The sequence below is a fragment of the Nerophis ophidion genome, linkage group LG17, assembly GCF_033978795.1.
Source record: "Nerophis ophidion isolate RoL-2023_Sa linkage group LG17, RoL_Noph_v1.0, whole genome shotgun sequence".
NCBI classification, from domain to species: domain Eukaryota; kingdom Metazoa; phylum Chordata; class Actinopteri; order Syngnathiformes; family Syngnathidae; genus Nerophis; species Nerophis ophidion.
Genome location: NC_084627.1, coordinates 19,667,268 through 19,687,577, shown reverse-complemented (window position 1 = coordinate 19,687,577; position 20,310 = coordinate 19,667,268). Strand labels below are relative to the sequence as shown.

Here is a 20,310-nt window from a genome sequence, read left to right as displayed (position 1 = left end):
GTAATTGTAAAAACAAAAAACAAAAAAACAACATTATGATTTGTACAATTTCAGAATGCGCTTGCTTTTTTTGGAACAAAGAAACCAATCTGAAGTTGTATTTATTTTTAAGTTATCGTACCGTGATGTTTACCTGTCCAGCCCATTTGGGAGTAGATTTTTCTCCATGTGGCCCCCGACGTAAAATGAGTTTAACATCTCTGCTCTAAACGGTCCGTTTAGAATTTGCTCCTTTTGCAACATTTTTGCCATATGCGACGTATACATATTATCCATTTATGGTAGACATTTCCCTTAACTTCCTAGCAAGACTCAGTTAATTAAAATGTATTTAAAACCGGCTATGCTACAACATCATGTACAAATCACTACACTAACTTCTAGTTAGAAAAGTACATTACTTTTAATTTCTGTGATTTGTGGCAATGTGCCTTCCACTATTAGGAAGTCACTGATGGTGTGCAAAGATTAGCCTTGCTTCAACCACAGACCTTCACAAAAAGGGTTTGGTGACTTATATTTATGGCAATGGAGGAGACAATGTAACTGTAAGTAATAACAGTAGGTTAAAAATGTGTGCCTAATATGTGAACAGTGTAAGCTTGATTTGTTGTGTAGCTAGAATAGCCTTCTAATGTGAGACAATAGCATAACTTTCCACCGGCAAAATAAAGAATAATTTTCCTGAAAAATACTTTTCATTTGATTATTGCCTACTGTGTTTGGCAACAGATCAGGTGGTATTACAATCCGAGCCTCGCCAACGATTATGTAGCCCGTAGCATAGCTAACTGTATCAGCCAGCTCGGGACTCCATTGTTTACAAGGTTTTGAAGCAGCACTGCAGTAAAATTATTAACATGATATGGAACAGAAAAACATTTTATTAGCAATATACACATGCATACTTCCAGGATTTAGCATTGGAGAGATAATGACTCGGTAGAAGTTCACCTTAGCCAGCGTTTCGTCCCAGAATTTTCCAATGCGGCTTTCGTAGTTTGTGTCCGCGGCGTCGTCTCCTCCTTCAGCCAACAACAAACCACGGTGGGCCGCATGGTCCCGCAATATCATCCAGAATATTGTGTTGTGGTGAAAGTCAAGTAAGGAGGAGTACTATAAGGAGGACTTCATTTGCATCTAACAACTTCGCCTCTCAAAACCAGATGATTTTGACGGTAGCCAAAAATGGGTATGAAGATATGTCTTTACAACAAAGTCTATGCAAAATGTTGACCAAAAAACTATCATCACATGTTATGTAGACCAAAATAAAGTGTATTAAAACTTGAAAAAATAAACTTAAATATGACCCCTTTATTATTTAAAAAAAAAGTGTTATCAAACTGCAGAAATTTAACAGCTTAGCTAATGTAAGTCGATCCAGTTTCTTAATTTTATGGTTATTCCTATTTATTTTACATATTTTTTTCAAGAGTAGACTGAGAGCAAATAGAAAACGTAGCAGTGCAGCAATATGGAGACTATAGATCAGGGGTTCTCAACCAAATTCGGCATGCCAAACATTACCCAAGTATTAAAATCATAGTTTTTACAGAAAACTTCACTTTCATGGAGAAGATACTTTGAGTGGCTGGAGAGTGCAATGGATAAAGATTTTTGCTCTCTAGACACGATAATCAAGGTTCAAATCCCAGCCAAGGCAGATGCTAACCTACTATATATGTTTTTATCAAAACATTATGAATACAGTGGTGCCTCAGCTTAAGAATGCCCCAACTTAAGTGTTTTGCAAAACATTTTATTGTGGTGTACATAACATGTAATGATGGTTCTTTGGCGGAAACCCAGAATAGATTTTGTTCTACAGACCACCTTTAAGCCACTTTTAAGCTCCCTCTGAAAACAAGCTGTTTTGAGAGGCAGAGTTGTTAGATGCAAATGAACCCCTCCTCTCCACACCCTTCACGCTGAGTGAACCTTCATTTCCTTCGTGGCACCCGACAACCATGTTTTAAAGATAAGCTTCCCACCAGGAAGTGAAAAATATCTTATATCATATTAAGCCGCAGGCTCCACTCCTGGTGGTGCCCTTCCATCAATTCCTTTAAGTTGCCGCTTTGCAACCAAACTCCCTCCGGATCCCAAAGACTTTGGTTTCCCGTCAGCAATGAAAATCATTCTTTATATTGCCTTAGGATGCTGAAGCGGTTGTCTTACATTAGAAGGCTAAGCTAGTTACACAACAAATTGAGCTAACATATCTAACGAAAATCCATCTTTATACTGGTGCAGGTTTGTGAATCAGGACTTTGCAAAGAGGTTTGCCCACACTCGGATCGACTTCATCACAGTTGAAGGCACATTTGCACAAATCATAAAAGTCAAAAGGACGGCACTGTTTACTTCATAGGAGGCTGAAAGTTTGTGTAGTGTCTTGTGCTTGTTGAAGCAACTATCAACAGAGCATTTTCCCTCATTGCTCAAACATAAATTAAAAATGGCGGACTCGCGCAAAGCTCTTTACCATATATGGAGATATAGTAACGTCACAACTTGAGCAAATTCCAAATGACCACAAGATTGTTTTATAATGTATATATGTAATCCTTCCACAACTTCATTCCGAATTATTGGGACTTATGCAGATCCCAAATACACAACAGCAAGTACCAATAGATTAAAAAAAAGTTATTTTTCATAATAGGTCCCCTTTAATTCATTTTAATGGGTGATGTCTATTTAAGATACATGTGTTTTGAGTTAAGAGCTCGGTCAAAGGACCAATTAAAATTGTAAGTTTATTGTACTATCGTGATTCTACTATTACAATCATTTGATAGTTTTCTTTAAGATACTGGCCCTTACAGTGTCTAAATATAATTAAAGACCCCCACTACAGGGTTTAATACAGCAGCGTCCAGAGGTGAGGTAATGTGTGATTTTGATTAAGGCCTACCTGTTTGCAGTCTGGGGTCATCAGGTTGAGACTACTGGTGGAGATGTTCAGGTTGATGGACATGCCAGCAAACTGCAGATTGCTCTTCCCCAAGATGCTGGACAGCGCTTTAGAGGGCGGCTGTCACAAAAACAATTTGAACAAATGGAAGATTAGCTCACCAAATGTGCATTCAGAAGGGACTATATCCATGGTAAAATAGGTTTAGTTGATTCTGATGAAAAAAGGTAGCATACAATTGTCTATCCAGAATACTAAAATATTAATAACAATAATAATAATAATAATAATCATTGCTGCAGCCCAAATAAAATGAGCTTACATGTTGGCTGCAGCAACTGGTGTATTTTTTTTTGTACACGCTGACATTTCATGGAACACAAGAGAAAGCAGGGTGGATGCTTCATATCGCAGACACATGCACGCTCCCCATGGCAGATACTGTGCACGCTACATGAGTCACTGAGCAGCCGGGTGCAATGAATGCATCGTGGGCTGTTAGAGCGACGCCCCCGCACACGTGCACACACACACACACACACACACACACACACACATTATTTCTTTGCGCTTGTTATCTGGATGTGTTATGCCTCATTCTCCAGCAAAAAGGAAGCATGAGAGGAAGACAACTTGCAGGAGCCATGCTATAAATAGACTCAAAATGAATATGTAATTCTGTTTTGTTTGTGTTTTTAAATGCTACTGCCAGCATTCATTCACATATATATACTAATATATACAAATATATACACATATATATTTCATTGTTACTCCCTTGTCTTCCTCCTCCCACCCTGCGTTCAATATTGCATTTTTTCTCAGCCCTTCTGCCCCGCCCTTACCTTGCGCTTTCGCAGAGCTCCTTTGGTCCCTGGAACAGCCTCACAAACCAAGCTGATGGCCTCCCTGGAGGGATGGAGAGACAACCGCAGACAAACACAGGATAAATTTGGCATCCATTTAGATGAGTGTTGAGTCTGGATGGCTTTGAAGATGAATTGTAAGGACTTGCGAGTGTTATGTCAGTGCTCATGAAGGACACGAGTACAGGTTTAGTTAAAGGCCTACTGAAATGAGATTTTCTTATTTAAACGAGGATAGCAGGTCCATTCTATGTGTCATACTTGATCATTTTGCGATACTGCCATATTTTTGCTGTAAGGATTTAGTAAAGAAGATCGACGATAAAGTTCGCAACTTTTGGTCGCTATTTAAAAAAAACCTTGCCTTTACCGGAAGTAGCAGACGATGACGTCACCGGTGTGAGGGCTCCTCACATCCTCACATTGTTTATAATGGGAGCCTCCAGCAGCAAGAGCTATTCGGACCGAGAAAATGACAATTTCCTCATTAATTTGAGCGAGGATGAAAGATTCGTGGCTGAGGATATCGATAGCGAAGGACTAGAAAAAAAATAAAATAAATAAATAAAGTAAATTGAAAAAAGGCGATTGCATTGAGAGCAATTCAGATTTTTTTAGACACTTGTACTAGGATAATTCTGGGAAATCCCTTATCATTCTGATGTGTTGCTAGTGTTTTAGTGATTTAAATAGTACCTGATATTCGGAGGGGTGTGTCCATGGGTGTGTTGACGCCAGTGTCTGAGGGAAATCACGGCAGCTGCATGGACGGCGCAAGCTCCGCAGATCTCCGGTAAGAGGCGACTTTTTAGCACAATATTCTCACCGAAACCTGCCAGTTGACAAGTGGTCGGGATCCATGTTTGCTTGACCGCTCTGATCCATAGTAAAACTTCACCTCCGGGAATTTTAAACAAGGAAACACCGTGTGTTTGTGTGGCTAAATGCTAAAGCTTGCCACCTCCATCGTTCTACTTTGACTTTTCCATTATTAATTGAACAAATTGCAAAAGATTCAGCAACACAGATGTCCAGAATACTGTGTAATTGCGCGATGAAAAGAGACGACTTTATGCTAATATGTCCCCTCCAACCCGAGACGTCACGCGTCATCATTCCGCGAAGTTTTCAACAAGAAACTCCGCTGAAAATTTAAAATTGTAATTTAGTAAACTAAACCGGCCATATTGGCATGTGTTGCAATGTTAATATTTCATCATTGATATATAAACAGACTGTGTGGTCAGTAGTAGTGGGTTTCAGTAGGCTTTTAAATGTATTATTTTCAACAATCATTAGTATTGCGTGTTCTTTGTTTTACTCTGTCTAAATGTTACTCTAGATGTGTGAATGACCTCTATTATATTCCTGGATTAGTAGCCAGTGGGCTCTTATATACAAGTGAAACTAAAAAAATAGGAATCTTGTAAAATTCCATTAATTTCAGCAATTCAAACTTCAAATGTGCAACTAATATGTGATATAAAATCATTACATGCAAAGTGAGACATGTCAAGCCTTTATTTGTTAAAATTTTGATGATCATTGCTTACAGTTTTTGAAAACCCTAAATGGGCACGGCGTGGCTCGGTTGGGAGAGTAGCCGTGCCAGAAACCTGAGGGTTCCTGGTTAAATCCCCAGCTTCTACCATCTTAGTCACGTCTATTGTGTCCTTGAGCAAGAAACTTCACCCTTGCTCCTGATGGGTCGTGGTTAGCACCTTGCATGGCAGCTGCCGCCATCAGTGTGTGAATTTGGAAATAGTGTCGAAGCGCTTTGAGTACCTTAAAGGTAAAAAACGCTATACAAGTATAACCCATTTATTTAATATTATTTTCTGAGATTTTCAAATCAAGTTAGCTGGAAGCCATAGCCATCACAATTATATCAAAAGGATTGCAATGTCGTGAGTTGCAGGTTATTAGTTTTCAGGAAGGAATGTATTTATTGTCATAGCACAAATACAAATGAAATTTCATTTTCAGCACAAACCAGTTTAGCAGGAACGCTTTCAACGCCCCGTAACTCACCTTGTAAATCTAATTACTGGAATAAATGTTTGCATGATATTGCCTTTTTTTTCCACATGTAGTATAATATTTAGACAATAGGCGTTACTTTTTTCCCCACATTTTACACTACTAAACTTTGTCTCGTCACATCAGACCATTGAAATTGCTGATGATGGACTGATGGAACTGTTCACATAAAATCAAACGCACTCAAACATCATTCAGTTGGACATTTTGCACTTTATGGACTCACTCTCCTCTTGGATCAAAAACAACAAAATCATGTCCTTAGGACAACGGATGAAAATTTTAATAAATAAATAAATGCTCACAACTTAGCCTCAAAAGCCGTAAACTGCAATCAAAAAAGGAAACAGCCGACCCAAGGAACGAAACTCCACTATCATTAACCAGCCCTGACAGGCTGGACCGCAAACTCCAAAAATGCGCTCAATGACCTCTTCGGTTTCTTTTCTTAAATTTGTGAATAAACTCAAGTGCATGTGTAAATATTTCATGTTTCAATGTGTGCAACTGCGGCTTATAGATTTTTGTGGCCAATATACTGTTTGTGCAAAATTAAATAGGCCAAAGATTAGGTGGGTGCACCTAATAATTAAGTTCACTCTATATCCAAAATTTACAGCACTCAACTGCGGAGTATTTTATCTGGCATGTATCTAGAGGTCTTCACTTGTACAAGTCCTGGCGTACTTCCAAGTTGTCTATGGATCACATTTGCACTTTCTTTCAACACTGTACAGTAGGGCTGTAGGCAAGACCAACTGCTCTTTGCTTGATTCAGTATAGAAATGTACAAAGCGGATAAACAAAAGGAAAACAAGACAAGGTTTAGTGCTTTAAGCTTACCCTTGATCACCCCAGGGGGTGATCAAGGGTGATGGGTCAAATGCAGAGAATAATTTTGCCACTCCTAGTGTGTGTGTGACAATCATTGGTACTTTAACTTTCAACTTTAACTATAAATTCATGCGTTTCATGTGGAATATCATGTAATATTTGGTTGAATGTAACATTTTACATTTTAACATGCCAGTGCTATCAAAAAAGGATATAAAAGACTTCAACTGTTGTTTTATGACTCAATTTATTATTACAACCCAGGAGCGCTTGTTGCGGTAGTAGCCGTACGTGACACAAAGTCGGGACATTCACTCCTGGTCTCCGGTATCAACGTGTCGCAACCACCGGCGGTTGCTGCCCACCCAACATAGCCAAGGAGTCACATGAAAATATTGTCACAGCAGATAAGTGGCAAAATGATAGCCTACATAAATTAATAGACGTCCTCACAAATATTAATAAGAGGACGAAGCATGAAATGCATTGGCAAAAAAAGTGAATTTTGTGTCCATGCCTCTATCTTTTTTACATTGTTGAAATCAAATGTTGGCAAAGCCAGGACCGGATACCTCTGTGTGTCAATAAAGTATCCACAGCCTGTAGAAATATGCAGACATAAAGCATGAAATTTGCGTGAGACAACGCACATTTCCCCGTCAAGGTCAGTCTTGACACATTTCAACTTTTCCGCAAAAACAGGCGTACGTCAGGTTTTTGTCAAGTTTAAAGATCTAAGTCTCAATGATAATCCTATTTGTGGCAGCATAGGATAAAGTTATGTACACGTTTCACTTTTGAATTTCATTGCCCATAACTGTGGTATGTTTAAAATTTCTAGCTCAGGGTTGTTTAACGGAACCACCCGGTGTCAAGTCTTGTGATCATGTTTTGTTTAGTTATGCTCTGTTTTGCCTAAGACTCCATTGTTTCCTGTTTTTGCACTTCCTTTTTAGGGACCGAATGTCCCTTTGGGACAGAGGACTCTATTGAATTTCTAGCGTTTTCCCCCCGCGACCCCGAAAGGGAATAAGCGGTAGGAAATGGATGGATGGATGGATTCTTTCTTTCTCTATTATTATTTCGTAGCTTTGAGCTGTAATTTGACCCCCTTAACATGCCTCAAAACTCACCAAATTTGACACACACATCAGAAATGGCGAACATTGCGATTTAATCAAAAAACCTAACCCTAAAACTAAAAATTGAGCTCTAGCGCCCCCTGGTAAGAAAACACAGACAAAACTGCCTGTAACTTCCAGTAGGAATGTCGTAGAGACATGAAACAAAAACTTCTATGTAGGTCTCACTTAGACCAAGATTTCATACACTGTCATCAAAATCAACAGGAAGTTTGCAATTCCTCCTTCAAAACAAAAGTTTTGTAAAAACCTGTGGTCGTGTCGGCTTCACACTACCACAGGAGAGGGATTGAGCCCTTCAGATTAAAAGTTGATGAGAGAGTTTTTATTACTGCTATGGTTTCGATTTTATCAGCCTTCAAAGAACCGCTGCACTGAAAACCACCAACATTCGTGAGGGAGGGGCTGTGATCGTCTATACCAAGATGGCTGCCAGGTGCCGTAGCATACATACATATATATACATACATATACACATATACATACCTATATATTTATATATATAAAAGTGGCATACATGTTAAAAGGTGTTTAATAAAAATATAAGCATGCATATATAAAATGAGATAGATCACCGCTGAAAAAAGTGTGGGCCCCCATTTTAATCCCATTTTTTAAAGACATTGTGTTTTCAAAAGGTTGTTTTAACCAATGCAATATTTAATTTTAAGTGCAAGTGTGTGCGCATGTGTGTGTGCGCATGTGTGTGTGGGGCATACATACATACATATATATACACATATACATACCTATATATATATATATATATATATATATATATATAAAAGTGGCATACATGTTAAAAGGTGTTTAATACAAATATAAGCATGCATATATAAAATGAGATAGATCACCGCTGAAAAAAGTGTGGGCCCCCATTTTAATCCCATTTTTTAAAGACATTGTGTTTTCAAAAGGTTGTTTTAACCAATGCAATATTTAATTTTAAGTGCAAGTGTGTGCGCATGTGCGTGTGTTTGTGTGTGTGTGGGGCAGCAATGTTGAATTTATGGTGGGACAGGGAGATGGGGGGGTCTCGTAAATGGGGTAGGGGCCCAGAATGTATCCATTTTTAAATTTGTATTTACTGTTACAAAAATGTAATAATAACTAAAAATATATATTGTATTGTACTGTCAGATGGTTGTGAACTTGTGATCAAAAGTAACCCCAGCAAACTGGGTTCCGAGGCCCACATTTAAATGCTCTGCAAGGACTAGACACGACATTCCAAAGACAAGAGATGTACAAAGAGGTGACAAGTGTGCGGCTCAACGCGAGTGGAGCAGAAAAGTGGCCACAGCACAAAGCGAGTCCCTATCAGCGGAATGTTCAATGGTTTCAGCTGATGTAAAAAAAAGCATGCACACAAATCAGACCTTGAAATTGCACTAAAACTGGTGAAGGTCAATTTATCAGTGTAAATTAGGTTAAAACAAGTGAGGTAATTGGATTTAAGTTTAGAGGAAGCACAGATGTTGGCTATATTTTGGTGTGTATTTTCTCCTTTAAAATTTATTCCCCGAGTGTTCTTCAGTAGTTGCTTGTTCCTGAGAACCCTAAGAGAATTCTGCAGACAACTTACCTTGTTATTTGGGAACGTGTGGCGAAATCCAAAGATCTCATCGATCGCAGCACTTCAATGCAACCCAGATACTAGGAAGAAAACAGGACAATATTATTTACTTTTAACTCATTTTAAACAACACCAGCAAGCAAACTTGCATCAACACTTCTATACTCTTGTTCAATTTGTAGTGAAAAATACATCTCTCAAGTCATAGAAACGACAAGAAAACTAAAGTTGGTGCTCAGCTAGAAATAAGCAAGTACAGTGTATTGAATTTTGCACTCTAACTATGCCTCATGAGATCCCATATAATCCTCTTTATTAGCAGCCACCTACACACACCTCTTCTGAATAATACAGCACGCAAGCCCGGGAACACTTTGTGCTGATGAGCATCGCATTCGTCAGACTGTAAACAAAACATATCTCCTCTAACGCTTATTTATTCAGTGCTACCGAAACTTGCACATTTCAAATCCTATAAAACATAATATCCAGACAAAATATCAATAAATGAAACACAAAAAATAAGAACAGGGTTTCTGCAGGTACAGTGCTTCAGGAAAGTATTCACAACGTTTCACTTTCTCCACATTTTGTTATGTTACAGCCTTATTCCAACGTATAATAAAATAATTTTTGTCCTCAAAATTCTAATTCTAAAAGTTAAAAAACAAAACAAAACATGAGCAGCTAAATATAAGACGACCACCGCACCACCAAAGTCTAACTTTCTGCAAGCATCAGTGATGCCTCATAATGAAATAGTGAAAAGTTTTGTTTTGTTTTTTAATTAGAAAATGTATTTAAAGAAAAAATCACATGTATTCACAGCCTTTGCTCAAATACAAAAAAAATCCTTGATGAAAACCAACGCTTCCCATCCAACCTGTTGGAGCTTGAGAAAAGCTGCAAAGAGAAATGGGCGAAACTGCCCAAAGATAGGTGTGCCAATCTTGTGGCATCGTAATCAAAAAGAGCATAAACAAAGTATTGAGAAAAGGCTGTTAGTACTTATGTACATAGTGTTTTGTTTGGATTTTTTATAAATTTTACAACATTAAAAAAATAAAAAACTTTTCACATTGTCATTATGGGGTATTTTTTGGGCAGATATGTATTTATTTAATTTTGGAATAAGGCTGTAACACAACAAAATGTGGAAAAAGTAAAGCGCTGTGAATACTTTCATGAAGCACCGTATCTTAAAATTTAATTTTCAATGTTTTTTTTAATGCCAACTAAACAAGTTTAATGCCGAGGTCCAATGACATTATACATCTATCTATACACACAGACGTGCGCATGCACACGCAGATATATGATTAAAACACGTTTGGGGAACTCAGCAGACACATTTTTTAAGCTTTTCAGGTGGAATTCTTTCCCATTCTTGCTTGATGTACAGCTTAAGTTGTTCAACAATCTGGGGTCACCGTTGTTGTATTTTAGGCTTTATATTGTGCCACACATTTTAAATGGGAGACTGGTCTGGACTACAGGCAGGCCTGTCTAGTACTTCCACTCTTTTACTATGAAGCCACAATGTAACATGTGGCATGGCATTGTCTTGCTGAAATAAGCAGGGGCGTCCATGATAACATTGCTTGGATGGCTCCAAAACATGTATGTACCTTTCGGCCTTAATGGTGCCTTCACAGATGTGTAAGTTACCCATGCTTTGGGCACTAATACACCCCCATACCATCACAGATGCTGGCTTTTGAACTTTGCGCCTATAACAATCCGGATGGTTCTTTTCCTCTTTGTTTCGGAGGACACAATGTCCACAGTTTCCAAAAGCAATTTGAAATGTGGACTCGTCAGACTACAGAACACTTTTCCACTTAGCATCAGTCCATCTTAGATGAGCTCAGGCCCGGCGAAGCCGGCAGTGTTTCTGGGTGTTGTTGATAAATTTGCATAGTAGAGTTTTAACTTGCACTTACAGATGTAGCGACAAACTGTAGTTACTGACAGTGGTTTTCTGAAGTGTACTTGAGCCCATGTGGGGATATCCTTTACACGAGAGATTGAAATTCCGTAATACCATTGCTTACTTTCAGTGATTTCTCCAGATTCTCTGAACCTTTTGATGATATTAGGGACCGTAGATGGTGAAATCCCTAAATTCCTTGCAATAGCTTGTTGAGAAAATCTTCTTCTTAAACTGTTCGACAATTTGCTCAGGCATTTGTTGACAAAGTGGTGACTCTCGCGCCATCCTTGTTTGTAAATGACTGAGCATTTCATGGAAGCTGCTTTCATATCCAATCATGGCACCCACCTGTTCCCAATTAGCCTGTTCACCTGTGTGATGTTCCAAATAAGTGTTCAATGAGCTTTCCTCAAATTTTTCAATCTTGTTTGCCACTTAGGTCAGCTTTTTTGAAACATGTTGCAGGCATGATATTCCAAATGAGCTATTATTTGCGGAAAAAAAACTATGTTTACCAGTTCGAACGTTAAGTATCTTGTCTTTGCAGTCTATTCAATTGAATATAGATTGAAAAGGATTTGCAAATCATTGTATTCTGCTTTTATTTGCAATTTACAGAATGTACCAACTTCACTGGTTTTGGGTTTTGTACACATACATACACACACATACGGCGGAACAGGGGTTAGTGTGTGTGCCTCACAATACGAAGGACCTAAGCTTGAGCTTGCGGCCTATCTCTGTAGAGTTTGCATGTTCTCCCCGTGACTGCATGGGTTCCCTCCGGGTACTCCGGCATGTGTGATTTCATTGCATTGATGCCTAATGAGCAAAGTTTGGAAGTATTTTTGCACACGTTGCAGAATGCCTCTCTGTGGGTTTTAAAAATTACGGACCTAACAATGCTTTTGAAAATTAGCCAGCCAGCCACTTATGCTGAAATTTGCATTCCTCCATTTTCCCGACGTGTTTTCCTTTTCGCGCTTTCGCCAAAGCATGAGAACTTTCCCAGCATCCGTTGTTTTGACTGCGTACACCGGCCGTACAATAGGCAATTAAAAGGCTAAATAAATACATTTAATACGCTGCATTTATTTTTTTGTTCTATTTTATTTTGTTAACCCTGGTATATGTTTTCATCTTTCTTTTGTTTAGTCTTTCATTGTGGTAGTTTTGTTTCAATTTCTTAATTACTGTTTGAAAATTATAGATCTTTTTTTTGTACATACTTTGAAAAAACATCATAGACATGTTCTGCGATGAGGTGGCGACTTGTCCAGGGTGTACTCCGCCTTCCGCCCGAATGCAGCTGAGATAGGCTCCAGTGACCCCCCACGACCCCAAAAGGGACAAGCGTTAGAAAATGGATGGATGGATCATAGACATGTTCTGATTGTTAGAATTTTGTGTATCATATTTTTGTTGAAATAAAGTTAGAAAAAAAGAGCTGTTATTGTTCAACTAGAACATCATTTCCGGGGTTTGCGCAGCCCACTTTCCCCAAAGTCTTCTCCTACGGTTTCAGAGAAATGTGTACTTGATTCGTAAATGAATGACAAGTTTTAGCTCCAACACTAAAGTGAGTGTCGCTACAGATGCCATTGTTTATTACAACTACTACTACTACACACTGGAACATTTGTTGAAGAGAATTGCAAGTAGGTCTCGTCTGTGTGTATCGAAACAAAGATTGTGGATGACTGACTAGAGAAGACCCGGGCATTCTGCGGCCCGCGGGCCACATCCGGCCTTTTGTGCATCCCTTTACGGCCCGCGTGAGGCCAATCATAAATTAAAAAATACATTTAAAAACGTATCTACAGTACGTCGAGTGTGCAATACAACGTTGCTGCTTTTGTTTTGAAAAGCGTTATTTGTATTACTTCCGTGTGGACGTATGCTCATGCGCGATTGTGAGTGAATGTGGACAGCGGCAATCACAAATTACAAAATAAATAAATAAAAACATCTATGTCGTGCGTGCAATACAACTATGGTGCTTTTATTTTGAAAAGTGTTATTTATGGCCGTATGTCCGTGTGTAACCTGTGAGTGAAGGTGCACAGCGACAAATGATGCCCGGTTACCCCCGAGACGCTAAAAAGAGAAAAGCTAATGACGAATGCCGTGTTGTCAAGAAGACATGGACTGCCAAGTATTTCTTTACAGAAATTAAAGGTAAAGCCGTGTGCTTAATTTGTGGTACAGAGGTTGCTGTGTTTAAAGAATATAATTTGGATTGCCACTACACGACGAAGCACGAGGAACAATACCGGAAACTGTCTGATGAAGAGCGTGCAAGGGAGGCTGATGCGTTGATGTTAAAACTGCAAACCCAACAAGGACTTTTTGCCAAATTTCACACCCCCAGATATAGCCGCCAGGACAAGCTTCGTCATTTCCCACAAAATCGCCAGAAAAAGTAAGGCGTTTTCTGACAGAGAGTTTATTAAGGAGTGCTTATGGGACTCCGTTGTGCTGATATGCCCGCAGAAGAGGGGCGCATTTGAAAGCGTGTCACTCTCCCGACGCACTGTAACTAAGCGGGTTGAGACCATCGGTGGAAACTTGGAGCTTCAGCTGAAAAACAGAAAGGCCCACTTTGACTGTTTTTCGCTGGCTTTGGATGAGAGCTGCGATGTACGTGACACCGCCCAGCTGCTCATCTTCTTACGTGGGATAACTGCAGACTTTCAAATCACCGAGTATCTGGCAGCCATGCAGTGAATTAAAGGGACAACCACAGGTAATGACTTGTCCACAGAGGTAAATGTGTGTTTGAACATGTTAGGACTGAAATTGGACAAGGTGGGAGGTGTGACAACAGATGGTTCTCCAAATCTGACGGGGAAAAATGTTGGCCTTTTAAAGAGGATGCAGGATAAAGTGACAGAAATTGACATTTTTGCATTGCATTATACATCAGGAAGTGTTGTGTAAGACAGTGTTAAAAATAAAACCATCAAAAGCAATCTGCTTTTGTATAGTTAAGTTAGGTTAAATGAAATTATTATTATTATTATTATTAATATTATTTATCTTACGGTATATCAAAAATAAATTGAGCAAAATTTTATTGAAATATTGTCGGTGTGGCCCTCCAGCAGTGCTCGGGTTGCTCATGCGGCCCCCGGTAAAAATAAATTGCCCACCCCTGGACTTGAGGCTCACTCTCGTCATGTAATTCTACTGCCAAATAAACGTGTTCAGGTGCTGAGTGTGATTCACAGAGTGTAACCTCTTATATCCATTTCAATTTATCGATGACTGCAAAGTTTTTGGGTTTATTTTCATTTATCGTTCAATTAATTGAATTACTGTCAGCCCAGGCCTACAATTGTATGAAGTTAAAGTACCAATGATAGTCATACACAAATTAGGTGTGGTGAAATTACTATCTGCATTTGACCAATCCCCTTGTTCCACGCCCTGGGAGGTGAGGGGAGTAATGAGAAGCAGCGGTGGCCACGCCCAGGAACCATTTTGGTGGTTTAACATCCAATTCCAACCTTTGATGCTGAGTGCCAAGCAGGGAGGTAATAGGTCCCGTTTTTATTGTCTTTGGTATGACTTGGCCGGCGTTTGAACTCACGACCTACCGATCTCCAGGCGGACACTCTAATCACAAGGCCACTGAGCAGGAAAAATAGTATAAAAAAACATTTTTTTGCCTCTGCACATCAAATTTAATGCCATTTTTACAGAAAACAAACAAATAACCCACACTAATGTTGAAGCTTCATAGATGGCCACTTCCTGTATATGACTGAATCAGTGGTTCTTAACCTGGGTTCAATCGAACCGTAGGGGTTCGGTGAGTCGGCTTCAGGGGTTGGGCGGAGCCTCCGCCACGGAAGTATAGACACATCCGAATTATCGTGTAAATAAAAACTTCTCCCTTTCGGCGTATAATGGATACCCCCAAACAATGTTCCCTCTAATTTTCCATCAAATTTGAAGGTTTTTTGATTGATTGATTGAAACTTTTACTAGCAGATTGCAAAGGAAGAGAATGCATTATATGAAACAGTACAGTTTACACAGTACAGTACATATTCTGTACAATTGACCACTAAATGGTAACACCCGAATAGGTATTTCAACTTGTTTAAGTCAGGGTCCACGTTAATCAATACATGGTAATGTGTGTAAGGTGTGCAATTCGTTGTGAAATCATGCACTGTGTAGGTTTTGTTCTGTAAACAAGGTGATGTTCATGGACGGTTCATTTTGTGCACCAATAAAAAAAACATAAGTTTTTCTTGAATTTGAAACAAAAAAACATTTTATTTTTCACTAAAGAAGGGTTCGGTGGGTTTCGGTACCTCCAACAAGGTTAAAAACCACTGGACTGAATATTATATGGAGTATTTCATTTATCTATTTGAACAAATAGTAACAAAAAAAAAACACATTGATGGCAGCAACAACGACGGTTCTAAAAAAAATAATAATTTAGTTTGTACACACAACTTGTGGATGAAATCAATGTCCATTTGGAGTAATGGTGCATGATGGGTAACCATGTGATGCTAATTAGAAGCGACACTGAACTCACAGGACCTAACGCCCAAATGTGGGGGGTTGGTTGTCACAGAGTGAACGCTTTCAGTAACATCGACTGGCCCTAATGTAGTTAATGGAACACTGCACACAGACACTCCTACTAGTACTAGGTGACAACATGTCCCACTGCAATGCTTTCCTCCCATGTCGCAGCACGGACAGAAGAAGACGAAGAGTGCGTCTACTTCTCTGTAGAATTCACATTTTCCCATTCACTTCACACTTCGCAGGGCCGCGGCTCAGCATCGTCACTCCTGCCGGTGACTCATTGCCGGCATGATGACATTCACAGCGGAGCGCCAACTTGTTTGAAATGATGTATGATGGCGCTAATGTCGGATAGAAAAACATGTTTCTTGTAAAAGCTGGTATTTTGCAGTACCGCTTCTCTGTATGAACGGCACCAACATAGACTATAGGGGAGCTGGATCCCACGACGTTCCTGCTTTGGAGGTAAAATCGCAGCCTTAACCGAGGCCGTGCCAGAACCGAGGTGACGATGTTCAGTATAAAAGGTAGAGCTCTGGGTTTTTTTTTTAACCCCCACCGTTATCATTTGAGCTAACACACTCATGGGGGAATAAAGACATCGCCATGGTTACAAAGCACAACACGGCGGCTTCACATGCACAAGACGGGCCCACTATTCACAGATATGGCTAACAAAACATGTTTCCTGAAGCAGGATGGCGCAGTGGAGGGTACAATCTACCTTATGCCCTAAATCGGCTGTGATAGGCTCCTGCAGAAACCCTATAGTATATAAATAGTGTCAAAGTGCTTTGAGTACCTTGAAGATAGAAAAGCGCTATACAGGTACAACCCATATATACTGTATGTAACGGAGGCCAAGTGTACTTTGGTAAACCTCACTCCCTGGCAACCTAAGGAGCAGTGCTGGCTATCGGGTTTTTAGCTCGGTAGCTGGCACACTCGTCTCTCATGCCGGGCAGAACAGAAAGCAGGGGCTTGAAGCACGCAGGTTAGAATACAGTGGGGCGAAAAAGTATTTAGTCAGCCACCGATTGTGCAAGTTCTCCCACTTGAAATGATGACGGAGGTCTGTATTTTCATCAAAGGTACACTTCAACTGTGAGAGACAGAATGTGAAAAAAAAATCCAGGAATTCACATTGTAGGAATTTTAAAGAATTTATTTGTAAATTATGGTGGAAAATAAGTATTTGGTCAACCATTCAAAGCTCTCACTGATGGAAGGAGGTTTTGGCTCAAAATTTCACGATATATGGCCCCATTCATTCTTGCCTTAACACGGATCAATCGTCCTGTCCCCTTAGCAGAAAAAAACACCCCAAAGCATGATGTTTCCACCCCCATGCTTTACAGTAGTTTTGGTGTTCTTGGGATGCAACTCAGTATTCTTCTTCCTCCAAACACGATGAGTTGAGTTTATACCAAAATGGATACATGGACGATACAGCAGAGGGTTGAGAGAATGTCATGTGGTCAGATGAAACCAAAATATAACTTTTTAGTATCAACTCAACTCGTCGTGTTTGGAGGAAGAAGAATACTGAGTTGCATCCCAAGAACACCATACCTACTGTGAAGCATGGGGGTGGAAACATCATGCTTTGGGGCTGTTTTTCTGCTGAGGGGACAGGACGATTGATACTTTTTTGCCCCACTGTACATGCAGTATGGACGAATGAGAACACGTACCTTGACTATGTAAGTCACTCCTGGACCAGAGATCTTGTCACTGGAGTGGAGCCACCCTCTGAAGGCTTTGCTCAGCGTTCCTCCACCGGGAACCCAGTCCTCCCCACTGTGATGACGCTCGTCCAGCCTGCTCTTCTTGCTCATGCTGGCGGAAGGCTCCAGCTGCGAGCAAGGGGGTGTCGAACCGCAGGCCGCCGCAGTTGTCGTCCCGCTGGAGCAACCCGAACCCCCGCCCCCTTGGAGCTTGGCCACCGCCAGGTCCTTGACGGCTGAGGGCAGACCCTTAATGCCCAGCAGACTCCCTGAGTTGCTGAACTTCAAGCTGGACACCTTGTTGATGAGGGTGCACAGGTGGGTACCTCCATCGTCCGGGTGGTCGGAGCCGTGGCCGGCGGGGGCGCCGGGGGCATTGGAGGCGGATGAGGGCTGGACCTCAGTCGGGGGCGTGAAGGAAGTCTCGGTGGTGGACCGCGGGTCGCCCGAGACCTTGGGGTTCATGGACAGGCCGTGGACGAGATCATCAACGGACGTCACCGATTCATTCCTGAAGCGGTTGTATTTGGTACGGTGAAGCATACCCTCGTTCCCTCTGCTCTCCGCGACACACACCGCACACGCCTCTTTCACGAGTGCGCTGGCAGACGTGGCTGCGCCAAGATGATTACCTTCTCCTGTAACATGGCAGCGGCGGAGGTTGTGGTTGATGCGGTGGCGGCAAACGCCTTGTTGCAATCACAGGCCAGAGATCTCTCTCGATTAGAGGTTACAGCGGTCGAGCCACCGCCAGATTCCGATTGATAAAAATCCAAAGCCTCAATGCAGTTGGCCACGGAGAAAAATAAAGAGGAAATCCATGGAAACAAGGAGGATGGAGAGCTAGAAGGCTGCTGTTGTGGCTTCCAGCGGTGATGATGCTGCTGCTTATGATTATAACAATGATGATTTTTAGCCTCCAAAAAAAGGAATGTATGTCTAGAGGAGCAAACACTATGAATGTCCGTCTGCTGCTGCTGCTGCCGGCTCAGAGCAGGAGCATGACTCACTGACGTGAGAAAACCTTCTCAACAAAAGGCTTGCTGAACACTGCAAATCACTTCCTGTTGGAGGGAGAGAGCAGGAGGAGGAAGGGGGAGGGAGAAAAAAAAACTCCCAGAGCACTTTCGTAGCAATCAGTTAGTAAAATGTGTTGCGCTGTTATTGTTGAGGAAGAAAAAATGAGAGGTAGCTTAGGTGGAATTAAGCTATAATAGTGAGGAATTTGTGCAATATATCATGAAAATGTGTATAATAAATACAAAAACTTATTTGAACTGAACATTTTCCTCAGAGGTTGCAGTGAAACAAGATCATTCGACTTTAGCCTGACTAGAAATAGCAAAGTGCATTAATTAGGCACTGGTCATAAAGTGTGTGGATGAGTAGAATCCCTCAATAGACCAGCAAAACCCTAACAATAAAGATGCCTAAAATGCGCAGCTGCAGCAGGTCCACCTGAATCAACCCGACATCTTTCTCAGAAGGATGAATCAATGAAGAAAAAGGAACAAGAAAAGAAGCCTACGAGTCTCTTCAAGAGCAGCGGTGGCGATGATGTTGATGAAGCATCTCTGGTCGCCGTGGTAGCAGGAAGAACGCACACACACACACACACCATTCATGTAAAAAATGTCCTCAGCAGCATTTAGTCCAGCAACAAGAGCGACTGACGCTCATTCATAAGCATCTTCCGCTCTCGCTCACATCGCTGCGGATTTCGCACTGCAGTCTCCCTCCCAACATTTTTTTTTCTTGCTTGGCAAATATAGAAAGGAGGGGGGGAAAAAAGAAAACTGTTTTTGTTTACCTTCCCATCATCAGATACAAAAAAAATTGGTTACTCCCCTGCTGCTAATTTAACAGTAAGACAACAAAGAGGAAAGAAGGGGGCGGGGGCCAAAAGGCATGCAATATTTAGTCCTGGGTGTGAATGAAATAGCGGGCTGGCATACCAATGTTTCTGTGAATGGAAGCAAGGCCGCTCTGCCGCTGCTGCTGCTGCTGCTGCTGCTGCTGCTGCTGCTGCTGCAAGGCAATCCCTGGGGACGGCATGGTCCTGTCCAATGAGGAGCGGGCTGGATGACTCATTCAGGGGAGGCTTGCAGAATAGTGGGAGAGACCATTCCCAGTGCAGGTGTCAGCTTGCTTTTCTCCTCCATTTTTCTTTAAAAAAAAGAACATGATAAGACGCTGCATTTAACACAAGCCCAAACCCATTTTGGCAAAATTGCAACAAGAAACACATTAGTATTAAACTCTCCCTTTAACATCGTTAATCATTAGCCCTGTCTTCAAATCAACATTCATAAGAATCTTATCTGTTATACATGTTTAATTAATAATATACTTCAGTGTGTGGGGGTCTATAATTGTACCAAAGCACAATAGGGTACTGAGCATGTGCTTCAATGTGAATATTTATTTATATTATTTGGATGATAAAGATAATCTAAATGTACCATATTTTTTCAAATAAACAACATACCTGTAGTAATCATCGGGTGCATCATCTAATTGGAAAAAAATAAGCACTGCTCCTAAATACGGGAACTCGTACAATACATCAGTTCATAGCAGTGACGTGCGGTGAGGTTTATGGCTGGTGAGGCACTGACTTCATCACAGTCAGATTTATAAACATATGAACCCTATAGAGCAGGGTTCTCAAACTCAATTTACCTGGGGGCCACTGGATGCAGAAACTGGGTGAGGCTG

General features: G+C 40.7%; 1 protein-coding gene across 1 annotated transcript in view; it reads right to left on the bottom strand.

Moving 5' to 3' along the window:
- The window catches only part of shc3 (SHC (Src homology 2 domain containing) transforming protein 3), a 53,825-nt gene that overhangs the window by 19,432 nt on the left and 14,083 nt on the right, over window positions 1-20,310 (bottom strand). Inside the window, exons 2-5 of the mRNA XM_061876479.1 lie at window positions 17,560-19,758; window positions 9,388-9,458; window positions 3,766-3,829; window positions 2,921-3,040 (exon numbers count right to left, since the gene is read on the bottom strand). Coding sequence (XP_061732463.1) covers window positions 2,921-3,040; window positions 3,766-3,829; window positions 9,388-9,458; window positions 17,560-18,135 — 831 coding nt within the window. The 5' untranslated portion in view covers window positions 18,136-19,758. The remainder of the gene's footprint in view (window positions 1-2,920; window positions 3,041-3,765; window positions 3,830-9,387; window positions 9,459-17,559; window positions 19,759-20,310) is intronic.